This window comes from Mus caroli, chromosome 2 (assembly GCF_900094665.2).
Source record: "Mus caroli chromosome 2, CAROLI_EIJ_v1.1, whole genome shotgun sequence".
Lineage (NCBI taxonomy): Eukaryota > Metazoa > Chordata > Mammalia > Rodentia > Muridae > Mus > Mus caroli.
In genome coordinates, this window is record NC_034571.1 from 147,622,751 (window position 1) to 147,640,142 (window position 17,392).

General features: G+C 40.9%; 1 protein-coding gene across 2 annotated transcripts in view; it reads right to left on the reverse strand.

Moving 5' to 3' along the window:
* Window positions 1-17,392, reverse strand: part of Trpc4ap (transient receptor potential cation channel subfamily C member 4 associated protein) — a 56,898-nt gene that overhangs the window by 32,601 nt on the left and 6,905 nt on the right. For both annotated transcript variants that reach the window (XM_029469312.1, XM_021183646.1), the window contains exons 2-4: window positions 5,103-5,231; window positions 3,142-3,258; window positions 576-633 (exon numbers count right to left, since the gene is read on the reverse strand). In XM_029469312.1, the coding sequence (XP_029325172.1) occupies window positions 576-633; window positions 3,142-3,258; window positions 5,103-5,231 (304 nt within the window). The remainder of the gene's footprint in view (window positions 1-575; window positions 634-3,141; window positions 3,259-5,102; window positions 5,232-17,392) is intronic.

Here is a 17,392-nt window from a genome sequence, read left to right on the forward strand (position 1 = left end):
AAAAAAAAAAAAAAAAAACCCCAAAAAACCAAAATCTAAACCTCACGTATTATGCAATCACTGACTTTTTGCCGTCTGTGACTCTGGCAATGAATGATTTATTTATTTCCTTAGAGACAGGGTCCTGGGCTGCTCCCTGTGTCCTGGAACGCACCACGTAGACGAGTCAGAGTTGGTACAGAGGAGCTGCACACCCCATCCAACATGGCTGAACTTTATACAAAAGCATGAACCTCCTTTATAAAGATGGCTACGGTTGATGGGCTGCTCAAACAGCGGGGTCTGCCAAGGTGTCCCCTGCTTTCTCAGGTAACTACTCACGCAGCATAAAAACCTCCCAAGAAAACGGAGGCAGAGTCAAGAGACTCAACTCTTGTAAAGCAGTGGCCTTCGGCTTGTTCTCAAAGACAGCGACCCTTCCTTTCTAACAAATGTTAATAGTATGCTGCTTAGCTTGGAATAACAGAGCAACTTACAGATGACTGGAAGACATGTTCTTATATCTCAAGAAAGAGCAACTCCTGCCAATGGCCACCACACTGGCACACTGGCCAGTGCCTAACAATCATACTTACTTTTTAGTTTCTGTCCCCGGATAGAGATGGTAGGCCTCATAAGAATTTCTACAAGAAGCTGAAAACCAAATAAATAAATTAATTAATTCAAAGCACAGCTCACAAAACCATCTTTACTATGAGTACATGTGGTCTAGTCTAAGGAGCTGTCACAAGCCCCCTTGTTCTAGGTAAGGTTCAATAGAAGCAGCATTCTGGCCAGAGTTAGGAATCTTCAAAGGCCAGAAGAGGGCACTGGGCTCTCTGGAACTGGAGTTGCAGAGGCTGTGACTTACCATGCCATTTGGGTGCTGGACACAGAACCTGACTCCTCCAGAGGAGTGTGAACACTCTATCCCTGAGCGTCTCTAAGCAACTAAGGAGCATCTCTGAAGAATTTTTATAACACGGGTTTTCATTATTGAATACAATTGCTTTCTATTTCAGTATTTTTGTTGTCTTTGAGACACAGTCTAGATGAATAGCCCAGGCTAGCCTCCAACTCATGATCCTTCAGCCTCCCAAGTACTGGGATTACAAATGTTCACCTCCAGCCTAATTTCTACTTAAATATATTGAAGTATTTTAAAGTAGTCTATGTGCTAACAAAATATCTAAGTCCATGTATTTAAAGACATTTACCATAAATAGGTATTTTACTTTATTTTATTGTTTAAATCAAATTAAGAAGAGTTTTGGAACAGAACAAAACTGTTCTCCTGGTCCTTTCCAGCCACGGGCTAGTACTGGACAGCATATCTGAGACACCTTGAGCCAAGTGGGAGGAAAAAGATCCCTCAGCACTTTTAAAAGCTTGTTTCAGGGCTAGAGAGATGGCTCAGCAGTTAAGAGCACTGACCACTCCTCTAGAGGTCCTGAGTTCCATTCCCAGCAACCACATGGTGGCTCACAACTTTCTGTGATGGGACCAGATGCCCTCTTCTGGTGTGTCTGAAGGCAGCAACAGTGTATTCATATACATTTAATGAGTAAATACATCTTTAAATAAAAAAGCTTTTGTTTCTTTTGTTTTTATTTTTTAAAGGTTTTTTTTTTAAAGGATTTATTTATTTATTTATTTTATATGTGTGAGCTTTAAAAAAATATGCAGATGGGAGAAATTATGTAATGACTTTATAATTTAAAAAATAAAAAACTTTAAAATTTTACTTCTTTTTATTTCATGTATAGTGGTACTTTGCCTGCATGTATGTACGTCCGTGTGAGGGGATCAGATCCCCTGGAACTGGAGATACATACAGTTGTGAGCTCCCATGTGGGTGCTGGGAACTGAACCTAGGTCCTCTAGAAGTGCTCTTAACTACTGAGATATCTCTCTAGCCCAAAAGAAATAATTTTTTAAAGTACACACATATATACAGTATGTTTGGGATGGTATAGGTAAAAAGACACTTTTGTAATTTGTTCCTGAGATTTAACTTTATAAAAGTTGGTATAAGTTGCAGATTAATAAATAAAAGAGATAAATATTTGGGCTCCAAAAGTCTGTAAAAAGTTCTTTGGCAATCTTGTTTGTAATTTAAAAAAAAAAAAAGTGAAAAAACTAAATGTTCAACTGGAGTCTGAGCAGGTAAACTATAATTACACCAGGGAATACTAACTAGATATTTAAAACATGGAATATTTAGGTCTGCATGGGGAAAAAGCAAGGTAGAAGAGAGTATCCTGGATATATGACCTGCCAGTATGTGTGAGGAGAAAAGACACGAAGCTGGGGATGGTAGCATCTGCATACGCACACGCATCTAAACCAAGAACAGCTCTGGTACACACAAAACACCAGTGTAGCTTCCAAGGACAACTCTGGAACACCTTTCACCTTGTACGTTTTTGGGTTTTTTTGTTGTTGTTGTTTTGTTTTGTTTTTTTGTTTTTCAAGACAGGGTTTCTCTGTATAGCCCCGGCTGTCCTGGAACTCACTTTGTAGACCAGGCTGGCCTCAAACACAGAAATCCGCCTGCCTCTGCCTCCCAAGTGCTGGGATTAAAGGCGTGCGCCACTATGCCTGGCCACCTTGTACGTTTTAGTACTTCAAATAAATTCTTTCAAAGCAAATACTACAGTGCTTCAACGTAAGAGAATGCCATTGATCTCAAAGTTAAGATCCAGACCAGAAAAATGCTCAACAGGGTAAGTAAGGCACACGCCACCACGCTGACGGCCTAGGCTGAAAGAACTCACACTGTGGAAGAGCCAGCCTCAAGAGGGGAGAAGTCATAAATGTAGAATACATTTTATAAATTAAAAGTTTAAGTTAAGCTGGTGATGATGACACATAGCTTTGATCTCAGCACTCGGGAGGCAGAGGCAGATAGATCCCTGTGAGTTCGAGGCCAGCCTGATCTACACAGAGAGATCCAGGATAGCCAGGGCAGCATAGTGAGACCATGTCTCAAAACAAAACAAAACAAAACAAAACAAAACAAAACAAAACAAAACGGGGTTTTGTTTTGTTTGTTTTTTAGTTAAACCATCTGAAATATTTGCTATAAATCTGGAATTCTCCTTGCCTCTTGTTTTAAATTTTCAATGACTTAAGTATTAATAGCATTAAACAGCTACTTACATCAACACCTCCAAATAAGTCAAAAATATATGTATTTGGGTATGTAGCTTCTTGAGTAAATTTCCTGTCTTCAGTTACAAACGCCATAGCCTCCATAGAGAGAAGAGGAGAAATCTCCTGTTCAAAAAGAGTACAGATTCCATGTTAGAATTTAACAGAAGACACTAAAATATCACTATAATACTCATTTTAGTAACAAACTGAATCCCCCCTGAACAAAGCTAGCCCTCAATGAAATATTCGGGACCCTTGGAGTCCTTTTCCCATGGACTCTGGCTGCTGTGACACAGCACGCTTAGACATCAGCCTTAGGGAAGAGCTAGAACCCCACTGTCATGCTGGGAAAGCTCAGCAGCTGGCTGGAGAAAGCTAGGCTGTGTATCCTTGGCTCATTTCCAGCAGCAGCTTGCCAGGGTACCAGGAAGGTCATTTTGGACAGTGCAAGCATCTTTAAGCCCTACAATAAATGCTCCAAGAAGCAGACTGACTTCTGGTTCACTGAAAACTGCTGAGAGAAGATGGGGCAGCTACCTGATGTCACCAGGTATTGCAAGAAACAACTGGTTCTGCAATCATAACCAATCTCTATTGGACTGTGATCTCCTGACAGAAATGTTTGGTGACTTCTCCAAGTCAAAGGCATTCTTATGGCCTTCCATAGCCACCCAAAGGGATCTCTTTATGTTACTTGTAACATCTGGCACTTGACTTTGTAACTGTTTATAAGCCTAGAGTTTTATCCCCTAGACTGAATCAGTGTTCCCTGAAGACAAACTGAAGCCCCCTGAACATTTGGACAGATTCTTCTTTGTATTTCCTCCTCTAAGTCTTAAGGCAGAGGAGGAAATCACCAATGTAGGTGCCTGCATTGGATCTCAAACTCTGGGAGGGGCATAGCATTCTTTGTTCATAAAAGGCAGTAACAGACAGAAAGAACTCTCCTAGAACACTGTGGTTTCAAGTGTTTGCAGAATGAATAAAGTGTACCACACACCAAGGTCACTAGAATATTATTTTCCCAAGCCTTCAGTTTTACCTCAGTTCTGTAACAGAAATTTGGCAGGTTTTTGGAAAAAACCTTTAGTTTTTGTTGTTGTTGTTGTTGTTTGAGAGATAATCCCTGACTAGCTTGGAACTAACTACATAGTAGAGGATAGACAACCTTGTACTCAGAGATCCATCTGCCTCTGGTCTCCCAAATGTTGGGATTAAAAGTGTGTAGGTACCACACCCAACTTGGAAAGCATTTTAAGGCACATAGGAAGGCTATAATTACTTCTATTAAACTGTGAAAGGATGAGTATGTAATATCTCTTCCTAAAGGGAACAACTATGTTTATCTAATAAGCAAGGTTAGAATAAACCTGTGAGATACTGTCATCGACACTTTGCCTCTGAAGAGTACGTAGTATTCAGTGTTCTTATGACTACAGGCTTACACAGGTTACAACTGTGGCTCCATTTGCTTCTCTAAATTCGTGTTTGATCCCAGTCCCAAGTCAGAAGCAATGAGTGTGGGCCAGCACTGAGACAGCCCTCAAGTTGGAAAACAAGTGTCTAACTCTCAACCTGACCAGCAGTCCAACTTCAATCTTGCATTAATGATAATTATTGACAGCCATAAAGCTCCTCCCAAGAGCCTTCAGTGATATAGGACCTTTAAAATTCTTTTCAAAAAGAATGCCATCTAGGGATAGGAGTGGGGATAGGGGCTCAGGGTCCAATTCCAGCCCAGCATGTGCAAGGCCCTGCGTTCAGTCCCTAGTATCACAGGAGGTGTGGGTGAGGGAAACAATCAAATCCCTGGGCACTGGAATAACTAGTGATTATTTTCTTCTTTTAACGTTTCCAAACTTCTCCAGTGTTCTACAGCCCATACGAAAACTGGCTATTTCTAAAAGGTCAATAGTTGGGGCATCTGAAGACCCTGAGCACAGACCCTCTAAGGCCCCATCAGTTACCTTGAGAATGCTTTGGCACTCAACAAAGTCACTGTGCAGATGGCTGGTGGCATACAGCTTAAGGAGCAACTGAGGAATTCCACTCCATTTGGACAACTTGTCTCTCTCGGTCAAAAAGGTCTCAGTGAACTGTGAATAAAAAATAAAAACAAAGAAATATTTTATTGTCAAGGAAGAAGTTTTGGCAAAGAGAGCAGCAGACTCCCAAACAGCCAAGGCAGCAACTTACAAGAACTCTGAAGAACCTTCAGGCGCTTTGCTTACACCAGCTTCTTATAAAGCTGCAGCCTAAGCCCTCTGCTCCTGACTAGGATTGCTCTGACCCGACTTGTCAGTCTATGCTTTCCCCAGTGCTCACTCAAGACTCCAAATTCAGCTGTGTTCTCTCTACTTGATCTCCCCTGCCCAGAGGCTCTCTACCAGGCTTTTCTATCTGAAATGCTATTTTCTTTCAAACAGCAAGTCAATAAGGGCCAGCAAGACCACTCAGTGGGTAAGGCTGCTTACCACACTAGCCTGATAACCTGCCTGATTCCTGGAACCCATGTCAAGGGGAGGAAGGGACTTATTAACACCACATACCATCCTCTGACCCCCACAGGCACACCACAGCACAGGGGTATACACACACACTTATTAACACCACATACCATCCTCTGACCCCCACAGGCACACCACAGCACAGGGGTATACACACACTTAATTAAACACTTAAAGAAACTTTTTATTAGAATTTTAAGTTATTGTTTATTTTATGCGTATGGGTGTTCTGCCTACATGTAGGTCTATACACAACTTTTGCCTGGTGCCCATGAAGGCCAGAAGAGGGTGCCAGATCTCTAAGAACTGGAGTTACAGACAGCTGTAAGCTGCTAGGTCTATAAAAGAACTTTTAAAAATCCTGAACTACAAAGTGAGCTCTAGGTCAGCTTAGACTATAGAGACCCTGCTTCAAAACAAAGCAATAAATGGGTGGATGGATGGATACACAGATGGACAGATTGATCAAGGCAGGGGATGAGAGATGGCTCAGTGGTTAAGAGCATTTCCTAGTCTTACAGAAGACCCAAATTTGGTTCCCAGCACACACGCTGGGCAGCTCACAACCACAAATAACTCCAGTTCCAAGAATTTAACATCCTCCTTCCAGTCTCTGCCTGCACCCACACGTGTGGCAAGCATTCACACAGACAAACAAACAAATAAATAAAACTTTTTTTTTTAATACAGGCCAACAGCTAGAAACTTTAGTTGGCTTTCCTCTCTCCTTCCTAAGGCCGTAGGGCCCCCTCCCTACTCAAGGGCTTCATTTATCACATATTTTAACCTACTGCACATAGTTCCTAGTTCATCCGCCCCTTTCCCTCTCTGGATCACAACTACCCCAGAGCAGATACCAAACTACGAAAACAATCACACACACATACTCACTCACTCTCTCTCTCTCTCCCCCTCCCCCAATTAAACTGCAGAGTTCTTGCACAGAGCAGGGGCTGAGTACATGTCTGAAGGTATCAACGAGAGCACCAGAACAATGACAGAACGTGAGTGGATTATAAAGTCATTTCCCCATTACAAACACCAGACACAAAACTTTTGTGGTCCAATCAAATCAGAAGTATCTTGTTACAGTCTGCATGGAGCAAACAAACCTTTAATAATGTTGGGTTTGTCTGAATACACATGCTCCATGATGAAATGAACAAGTCTCATAATTCTATCTACACTGTGTCTTAGATCATGGCATGAGGGGGTAACAGAGAGTGCTCAAAAGAATGCTTTTCCTTAGGGTGAAACACAGGAAATACGACTTACAACAAAAATGTCTGGATAGCAGCAATGTTATAGTGTTTAAGCTCAAAAAATCAATGTAAGCTAAAAATAAATTTAAAAAAAAGGTAAAAACTTCTTTCCTTTCTTTACACAAAACAAGAAGCAAATCTACAGCTGAGACCCTGCGGAAGTCATTCCTACAGAGTATCTGCTAGAGAGAATCCTAAACAGCATTATAAACGGGAAATCACAAGCTAATTATCTCCCATGAGAAACTAGGGGAAATAAGCTCAGCAAAATAAAACAGGGCAGCAGAAACAAAATAAACTAAAAGCAGAAAACTATATAAACATTGACAATACCTTTATTTCAAGATTTTCTGGAGAGGCCAATGAACAGATAAGCGTTTAACGACAGCTTCTAACAACTGGCTAGGATTATTAAACTCTGGAATGAATGAGAGAATACCACCACCAGTGACCAGAGCAGAAGAGACCATAGGCAAATACTGAAGATGACCATATGTCAACAGTCGAGATAGCTAAAGGAAATGACTGGGAGAACACAGGCTGTGAGACTGACAGAGCAGCAGGCAGGCCTGGAACACCCGAGAAGCTGACTTAGTGATGATTCACATAGCAACAACTAAGACCTCCAGAAAAAAGCCTAGATCCAGACTGAAGGCTTCACATAGTGCCAAACATTTAAAGAAGAGCTAACACAAGCACCCAGATTCCTCAAAATAGTGAGGCTGGTATTCTGGTAACCAATCTAGACACAAATACCACAAGAAACCTGCAGGCCAGCCTCTCTTACCAATATAGATGCAAAACAAAACAAAACAAAAACAAAAAACAAAATCCTAGCAACATATACAGCAAAAGCAAGCAGAAATAATTCAACATACCAACTATTACATACAGAAAACCAACAGCCTACAGGACATCCTCAGGACCTTTTATTTTGTTGTCTATGTCAAAAGACATAATGAAAAATGGCAACAGCCAAACATGTTTTCATGATTAACACTCTGCATAGAACACTAGAAGCAGAACAGAGCTGTCTCAATCAGCTACAGGTATTTACAAACTAACACCATGCTAACTAGTAAAGATGAATGTTTTCCTACTAACATCAAGAAGAAAAAGACCTAAAGATGTCCACTCTTACCAACTGCATTTAACAATGTACTAGAAACATAAATATGAACAATTGGGCAAGAAAAATAAATAAGAGACTTGAACTGGAAATACGGAACACTCTATGTGTAGATAACATGATCCTGATCATCAATTACACTTTATAGTAGCATTAAAAATAAGATGTTTGCCCAGCATGGTGGCAAACACACTCAAGGCCAGCCTGATCTAAAAAGGGAGTTCCAGGACAGCCAGGGCTCTGTTACACAGAGAAATACTGTCTCAAAAACAAAATTAAACACTGTTAAACTAAACACTGTTAAAAGATATTAAAGGATGCTCAGAACACCAAGGCAGAAGGATCTCAACCAAGGCCAGGCTGAGTTATACTGTGAGAACTTGTCAAAAACAAACAAACAAACAAACAGGCTGGAGAGACCGCTCAGCAGTTAACAGCACCGACTGTTCTTCCAAAGGTTCTGAGTTCAAATCCCAGCAACCACATGGTGGCTCACAACTATCCGTAATGAGATCTTATGCCCTCTTCTGGAGACAGCTACAGTGTACTTACATATAATAAATAAATCTTTAAAAAAAAAAAGAGGAATCATTCATTATTAAAACAACAACAACAAACAAACAAAAACCAAGAACTATGGAAAAGCACCTCATGTCCAGGCAGTGATCTCACTGACACAACAGTACCTTCCATACTGCTCATTGTTACTATAGCAATAGTCCTATGCTGTTGATCTGATGTAATTCCTATCAAAGCCCCGTTGTCTTCATTGTAGAAATTGGTAATTTACTACTAACTCTCATATGGGAATCCCAGGGACCCAGAACAGCCAAAAACAGTGTTGAGGTTGCAAGTTTTGTAATCCTGAATTGCTGATTTGTAAATTCATCACACGTCAACACCAATCAAGACTGGATTAACAGTCTTGTCAAACAGTAATGTCAAACCATAGGAAAATTTCCTCAACAAATGTTACTACAGTACAAGTGAATATCTCTAAGTAAAAAAATATGTGCTTGCAAGTATGAGGATACAAGTTCAATCTCCAGACCCTTCTTAAAAGAATAAAAGTTTAAAAAGCCAATGTGGTAGGCATTCTTGTAATTCCAGAGCTGCAGAGCTGGAGACAGGAGGGTTCCCTGGCTGACTGGTTGGTTGGCCAGACTGGCCGACTCGGGGAGTTTCAGTCAGTGAGAGAGAGACCCTGTCTCCAAAAACAAGGACAACGCCCATGAAGCGCCTGAGAAAAACCGAGGCTGTCCTGTCATCTACCGACACACATTTGTTCACTGCACCTGCACATATACACAGGCAGGTGCACACGCGCGCGTGTACACACACACTCACATGTACGCTTGTACACACATATACACACCCCAGGCATATAGAAAAAATATTTAAAGCATAGAAAAGGGGGTTAAATCGGGCATGGTGGCACCCGCCTTTAATTCCAGCACTTGGGAGGCAGAGGCAGGTAGATTTCTGAATTCAAGGCCAGCCTGGTCTACAAAGTGAGTTTCAGGACAGCCAGGGCTACACAGAGAAACCCTGTCTTGAAAAACCAAAAAAAAAAAAAAAAAGAAAGAAAAGAAAAAGAAAGAAAAAAAAAGAAAAGAAAAGGGGGTAAAAAAAAATCACACCAACTACTGAATTCAGTGATGTTACCTTTTGAAAGTAAAGGAAAATATGAATTTTCTCAGATAAAACTTGACCTTTCCTATGGGAAATACGAGAGGTAGCTCTTTAGAGACAAGGAAACTGATACTGTAGAGAGTCTCTGTGGCTACCTGTCTCTTATAATGTCTGTACACTATACACAAAGAGGGCTGATGAAGCAAATGGATACAAATTAACTTTTTTTAATCTAAATTAATCTAAAATATAAATAACAACAATTATCAGGTGACTGTAGCATCTGTAGAAGGACCCGAATGTTGGCAATATCAGAAATGACAGGGGACTAGAATGCTTGTTCTACCCACAAACACACACTGCCTGACTGTTAGAAATGCTCCAAACTCCAGGGCAAACAATACAAACAAACCACTATATAGCACCATACACACCCCTTTTAAAGCCTAGGTTAGCCTCAAACTAGCAGCAATCTTCCACTTCAGCCCCTGGATTTTGAGATTACAGATATAAGCATATGCCCAGCTAAAAATGACTTTTAAAATCAATGACTGGGACTGGAAACATGGCTCCCTCAGTAAACTGTCTGCTACCACAAGCACAAGGACCTGAGTTCAGATCCCAGCACCCACTAAAAGTCAGGTGTAGCAGCATACGGCTGTAACCGCAGCACCCTCAGTGGCCCCCAGACTAGCTGAATAGATGAGCACCAAGGCGAGGGAGAGGCTGTGTGACAAAAAGAAAACAAACAAACAAACAAACCAAATGAAAAGTGTCAAAGCAGGCAGACCAGAGATCAACCTTTGGTCTCCACACATTCATGCCCACACACGGGAATACAACACCTACAAAAGTACATAAATCGTATACACACAGAGAAGTATTGATAATTCACTAAAAGAAGAGTCAGTACAATCATATAATGCTCAATACATCCACAGAAAAAAATGGAAGGTTAAGGAAACAAATACAATGCAGCTGTGCATGTGGTAGAATCTACCCTCTCATGTCACTAACCACTGCACAAGTCTGTGCATGGCCAAACGCACCAATGACTGCATACCAGGTTTAGAAGATAATTAGAAACAGTATCAATTAAAGGTCTATGAATATGGTCTACAAAGTGAGTTCCAGGACAGCCAGGGCTATACAGAGAAACCCTGTCTCGAAAAACAAAACAAAACAAAAAAGTCTATGAATAAAATATAGTAATTTATATATATATATATATATCAGTGTTATAAGAGGAGAAAAAAGCCAACTATATGTTGTCCAAGAAAACCCCTTTCATGACTAGAGAGATGGCTCATGGTTAGGTGCCTGCACCACTCTTGCAGAAGACCCAAGTTCAGTTTCCAGCAGCAGCAGCAGCAGGCAGCTTACAACCACCACTAACTCTCGTTGCAGGGGTTCTACTGCTCTGGCCTCCGCCAGTGCCTGCTTTATATGTACATACCCAACACAACTTATACAAATGCTCCTAAGCAAAATGATAAAATACATCTTTTTTTTAAAGAACTACTTTAAATATGACATTATGTATCCGTTAAAAGTATAGGGACAGAGTCCCAGATGGTAACACATATTTGTAAACCCATTACTTCAGAGGTAGAGGGAGAAAGGTCAGGAGAAGTTCAAGGCCAGCCTCAGTTACTGAGTGAGTGCAATGCTAGTGAAGGCGACAGGAGACTCTGTCTCAAAACAACAACAACACAAGTGCAGAGAGAAACTCAATGACTAAACAAACCCTTACTCACCTTCTAGAGGACCTAAGTTTGGTTCCCAGCACACGTAAGGCAGATCACAACCATCTGATGCCCTCTCTGACTTCCATGGGCACCATGCATGCATGTAGTACACACACACACACACACACACACACAATGTGCAAACAAAACATTCATACACATAAGATATATCTTTAAAAAACAATAAAGTAAAAGGCATGGAGAAAAAGAAGTCGTGTTAACACTAAAAGAAAGCTTAAAGAGTTGTATGACATTTCAGACAACACAGAGTTCAGAAAAGGGAGAACTGTTAGGAATAAAGAGGGCCATGACAGAATGCTAAGGGGCCAACTCTCCAAGATGACACGGTAGTTCTTAACATATGTGTACCGAACAGTAGCTTACCAAAATATAGGAAGCAAAACCTCGAAGAACTACCAAAAGAAACTGATGAATTTTTGAACTTCATGAATCCTCAACAAGACAGAAAATTAGTAAGGCCAGGGTTGACATTATTGCCACCATCAATTAACTAGGTCTGACATTTGCAAATTCTTTAATCCAACAACAGAGGAACACATACTATTCTCAAAGTCACATAAACAACCCACATCCTTGGCCACAAAGCACACCTTGGCAAGTTCCAAAAGTAGCTGGCTCTTCCTGTAAGCAGTCAGAGGTCACCTATAAAGATGGTTGCTACTCTCTTGACCCAGAAAACCTCACAAAATCATGCCAATCAAGAGGTTCAAACCTCCGTGTTCACTTTTAAAACACCCGGGAAACCGCCCGGGGCATCAAGGGTACACATATTCACAAAGCCAACACGTATCTGAAGGATGTCACTTTAATGAAACAGTGTGTGCCAGTATAATGGTGAAGTCAGTATGTGTGCCCAGGCCAAACAGTGGGCTGGACACAGGGACAGTAGCCAAAAAAAGAGAGTACTAAATTTCTGATGCACATGCTTAAAACTGCAGAAAGAAACGCCGAGCTTAGGGTTTAGATGTAGATTGTGTGGTCATCGAACACATCCAGGTGAACAAGAAAGTCACCTAAAATGCGCCAAGACACCTACAGAGCTCATGGCCAGATTAACCCTTACGTGAGCTCCCCTGCCACAGCGAGATGATCCTCACTGAGAAGGAACAGATCGTTCCAAAGCCAGAAGAGGAGGCTGCATGGAAGAAAAAAAAATATCCAAAAAGAAACTGAAGAAACAAAAACTCATGGCACTGGAATAAATTTGGCATAAAATAAATGCAGATAAAAGTAAAAAAAAAAAAAAGTAGCAACTGTATAAAGTGTTCTCAAACCACCATGTTATGTGTCTAGAAGCCACGAACAATGAAGAGAACAGTTGAACAGTCTAAGGTATTTGGAGAAGAAACAACCCTTCTAAATACCTGAGTCAAATGAGCCTGAAGAGAACGTAGAAATATTCTGAGCTAAATGAAAGAAGATATGGCAAAATCTGTACTAAACACATGTGTTAGGAAAGAAGAAACAGCTCTAGTCCACAGCCTGAGCTCCCACCGTAACACGTCAAAGAAAGAAGAGAACAACTTAAGTCCAGAGCAAGCAGAGGAGAGAGAGAAATGAACCGAGAGCAGAACAGTGGATTCAAGCTGACTCTTGCAACCTCGGGCACTTGCTGGCTGAGGTCAAACCACAGACCTGAGCTTGACACCAGCCTGAGGACTGACTGAACAAAACGTGGTCTCAAAAGGACCTCCCCAAAGACAAAAAGAAAGGAGAAAAAGAAAAAAGGAACGATTAAAAAAAAAAAGAAAGAAAGAAACAGGAAATCTGTACAGAAAAAAATTTTAATTAAAAATTGAATCTATAAAAGAAAATAGAATCAATAAACTCTAGCCTGGCTAATTAACCAAGAAAAAGGATACAAATTACTAATGCCGGAAATACATGGGGGTCATTATTACTGGTCCCAGGGACATTAACAACAAAGTAATTCTGTGAACAACTCTATGACCAAAATTTTATTAAATTAACTGGGCCAGTCTTTGAATGGCACAATCAAGAGACACAGAAGGAGAAGAGAAAATGTTGACATAACTATCTACTCTAGAAAATGTGCAAATAAAAGTGGGCGAACTCTCTAAACAGACATTTCTCCCAAGGTAATAGACAGACGGCCAGGAAATGCGTGACAAACGAGCAGTGCCAGTGTCCTCAGAGGAAAAGCAATCAAATCCACAATAAGCTATGGCACGCCAGCCAGGGCCATAATCACAAAGACAGAAGGAAGTGTTTGGGAAGCTGGGTGGTGGCGCACGCCTTTAATCATGGCACTCAGGAAACAGAGAGGCCTCTGTAAATTTGAGGACAGCCTGGTCTACAAATGAGTTCCTGAGCTGTTACACAAAGAAACTCTGTCTTGGAAAATAAAATAAAATAAAACAGAAAAAGAAAAGAAAAGAAGCCGGACGTGGTGGCGCACGCCTTTAATCCCAGCACTTGGGAGGCAGAGGCAGGCGGATTTCTGAGTTCGAGGCCAGCCTGGTCTGCAGAGTGAGTTCCAGGACAGCCAGGGCTATACAGAGAAACCCTGTCTCAAAAAACCAAAAAAAAAAAAGAAAAGAAAAGGAAAAGGAAAGGAAGAGGAGGAGGAGGAAGAAGAAGAGGAGGAGAAGAAGGAGAAGAAGAGGAGGAGGAGGAAGAGAAGGAGAAGAGGAAGAGGAGGTGGTGGTGGTGGTGGTGGTGGTGGTGGTGGTGAAGGTGGTGGTGGTGGTGGTGGTGGAGGTGGTGGTGGTGGTGGTGGTGGTAGTGGTGTCTGGGGAACTGGGGAAACTGAAACTCTCTTTCTCTCCAGGTAAAAATGAAAAATGGCACAGTCACAGTTGAGCAAGTACTGAAAAGTTCAATATACAGCCAGGAAGAATGGAGTGCCGCTCGAACTTCACTACTCAGAAGGTAGGGTGGCAGGAGGATCACGCTGATTGAGGCCTATGTGAGTCACTTAGCCAGACTCAGTTTCAAAACCTCAGTGGTGAAACTTGCCTAGCAGATCCCTAGCAACACACACACACACCCCAGAATTATCATATGACCCAGCAAATGTCCACAGAAGTGTTGCACACAAAGACAACAGCATTTATCTTAGTAAGTAAAAGTAGAAACTTGAGTGCACCTAACCAGTAAACAGACAAATAAAATATAGGATATCCATATGATGGAATATTATTTGGCAAGAAGTGATACAAATAACAGATAAATCTTGAGGCTTAGTATTCTAAATGAAAGAAATCAGACACAAAAGGCCACATGTTGTTTGATTCTATTTAATACAAAAATATTCAGAATAAGCCAATCCAAAGAGATAGTCAATAAATAAGACTAGCTGCTGCCAAGGACCAGAGACAGTAACTGGAAAGTAGCCGCTGTAGACACAAGGTGGGTTTGGGTTTGGGTTTGAGCCTGTAACCCATGCTCACCACAAACTTTCTATGTAGCTGAGGATAGCCCTGAACTGACCTTCCTGCTTTTACCTTCCAAGTTCTGAGATTAAATGCATGCTATGCCCCCTACAGACCATAATCAAGTTCTTTTTTATTGTTTTTGATTTGTTTTGTGAGGAAATGTTCTAAAACACTGGTTTGTGGTAAATATAGCTTTGTATAAACAGCTACTGACTGGTGACTTAAATGGGGCGTGTGTAGTAAGCCGACACTTTAACAAAGCTGTTATGAAGACTAAATAATGTATATAAGCGAACCGTTCAAGTGACAGAAAGTCCTAAAACTATTTTGGTGACAGATGCATAATTTTCTAAAAGGATTTTTTTTTTACTTAATATCTTATTTTTATGTGTATGGGTGCATCACATCTGTGCCCGCAGAAGTCTGTAGGCTTTGAATCCCCTAGAAATGGAGTTATGTACAGATGGTTGTAGCTGCCACATGGGTATCAGGAATTGAAGCCATCTCCTGAGCACCAAGTGCCCATAACACTAAGCCACCTCTCCCGTGCCTTAATTTGCAAAACAAACAAACAACAAACAGCTACAAACCACTGAAATGAAAATTTACAACTGGTAATTTCACTTTGGTTTTTGAGACAGTATTTAACGGAGCCCAGGCCAGCCTCAAACTCCTGATCCCTCTACTTCCCCTTTCCAAGTACTGGGGTAAGAAGCATGAGTAAATTTGGTTGTTTTAAGTCTCAATAAAATTTTAATTTAAAAAAAAAAAAACATCAAGGACTGGGGAGATAGCTATGTCTCTAAATCTCTTGTCTTACAAGTGTGAGGATCTGAGTTTAGATCCCCAGAACTGACTCATATTTTAAAAAAGCCAGGCATGCTGGGATACACCTGTAACCCCCAGCAACAGACGAGGATAAGGCAGATCCCTAGAAGCTCGCAGGCCAGGTAGTCTGGCTATGTGGTGAAGGTCAAGCCAATGAGAGCCTGTGCTTCAAACAAAGAAAGAGGGCATCTGAAGATTGGCACCCACAGCTGCTTTCTGACTTACATATACACACTATGCATACATGTGCCTGCACTCACCCCAACACACACGCACACACACACACACACACACACACACAAATTATATTAAGGAAGCCCAATAAGGAACACAGAACCAATATGACATTTGAAAAGCAAGCATCATATTAAATATATTTAAATCCCTAAATATCAATTAGTACAGTAAAATTTAAAAACAAAGTATATTATGCTGTCTGCCAGAAAAACATTTAAGAAAGCCTGAACATAACAGACTGGGAAATAATACTCGATGTAAAAGCACACACCAGAAGAAAGGTGGTGTAACTTGTCATCAGCAAGAAACTCAAAGCAAAAGGCACTCCCAGAGGGCCAGGCTGATGACACAGATTGGTAATCCTAGCACTCAACAGGCTGAAGCCAGAGGAGCCACGAGTTCAAGGCTGGCAATGGCTGCATGGCAACATTTGTCTCACAAATGAGTAAATAAAGAATATGTCCAGAGATAAGTACCTTATGAACACAGATGTGCCAGTCTCGGAAGACGCACAGCTAAATGCCAAAGCAAATCCATAAAACTAAGCAACAAAGATCTGTTTACCAGCAGCTCTTTTGTTGGTTTTTGAGGTGAGGGTCTCACTACGTAGCACATTGGCTGGCCTGGAACTCAAAGATCTGTCTGCCTCTGTCTCTTCTATGACTAGCTCATCAAAAGATTTTTATAGATTAAAAAAAAGACATAGAACGAAAGAAAATATCTGCAAGACATCTCTTCAAAAGGTACATATATCCAGCTGGATGTGAAGGCACATGCCTTTAACCCCAGCACTCAGGAGACAGAAGAAGATGGATCTCTGTGAATTTGAGGCTAGCCTGGTTTACATACAAAATTCCTGGCTAGCCAAAGATATAGTGAGACCCTATTTCAAAAAAAAGTAAAAAATCTCTAATTAAGTAAAGATTAAAACAGAGTCTGGAGAGATGGCTCAGTGGTTAAGAGCACGGGTGACTTTCCAGAGGATTCAGGTTCAATTCTCACCACCCACATGGTGGCTCACAATCTGTAGTGCCAATTACAAGCGATCTGATGCCCTCTTCCAACTTCATCAGACACCAGCATGCACATGCTACATAGAGACGTTCATACAGGTAAAACACACACGTAAAATTTCTAAAAGAAAAAAAATAATAACAAAAATGTATAAAATATTTGAATAGGTGATTGACAAAAGGGGGTGTTCAAAATTTGCCAATAAACTTCTGAAAAGGAGTTTACTTCATTAATTCACCATAAACTAAACCTACAGTGATTATACCATTAAACACCTAAGGGAAAAAAGAAAACTAAAATTATACCCCCCAGGTGGCACAAATAAATACAAAATACACCACCAAGAGTCCATGTCAACATTACTCATAATAGTCCCCAAACTAGAAGGATCCATTTTATTTCTCAAAAATAAAATGCCCTAATTGTCTTCCACTGATAGAATAGCAGGCCAAAGCAAAAAAACCATCTTCAGGAATGAGTC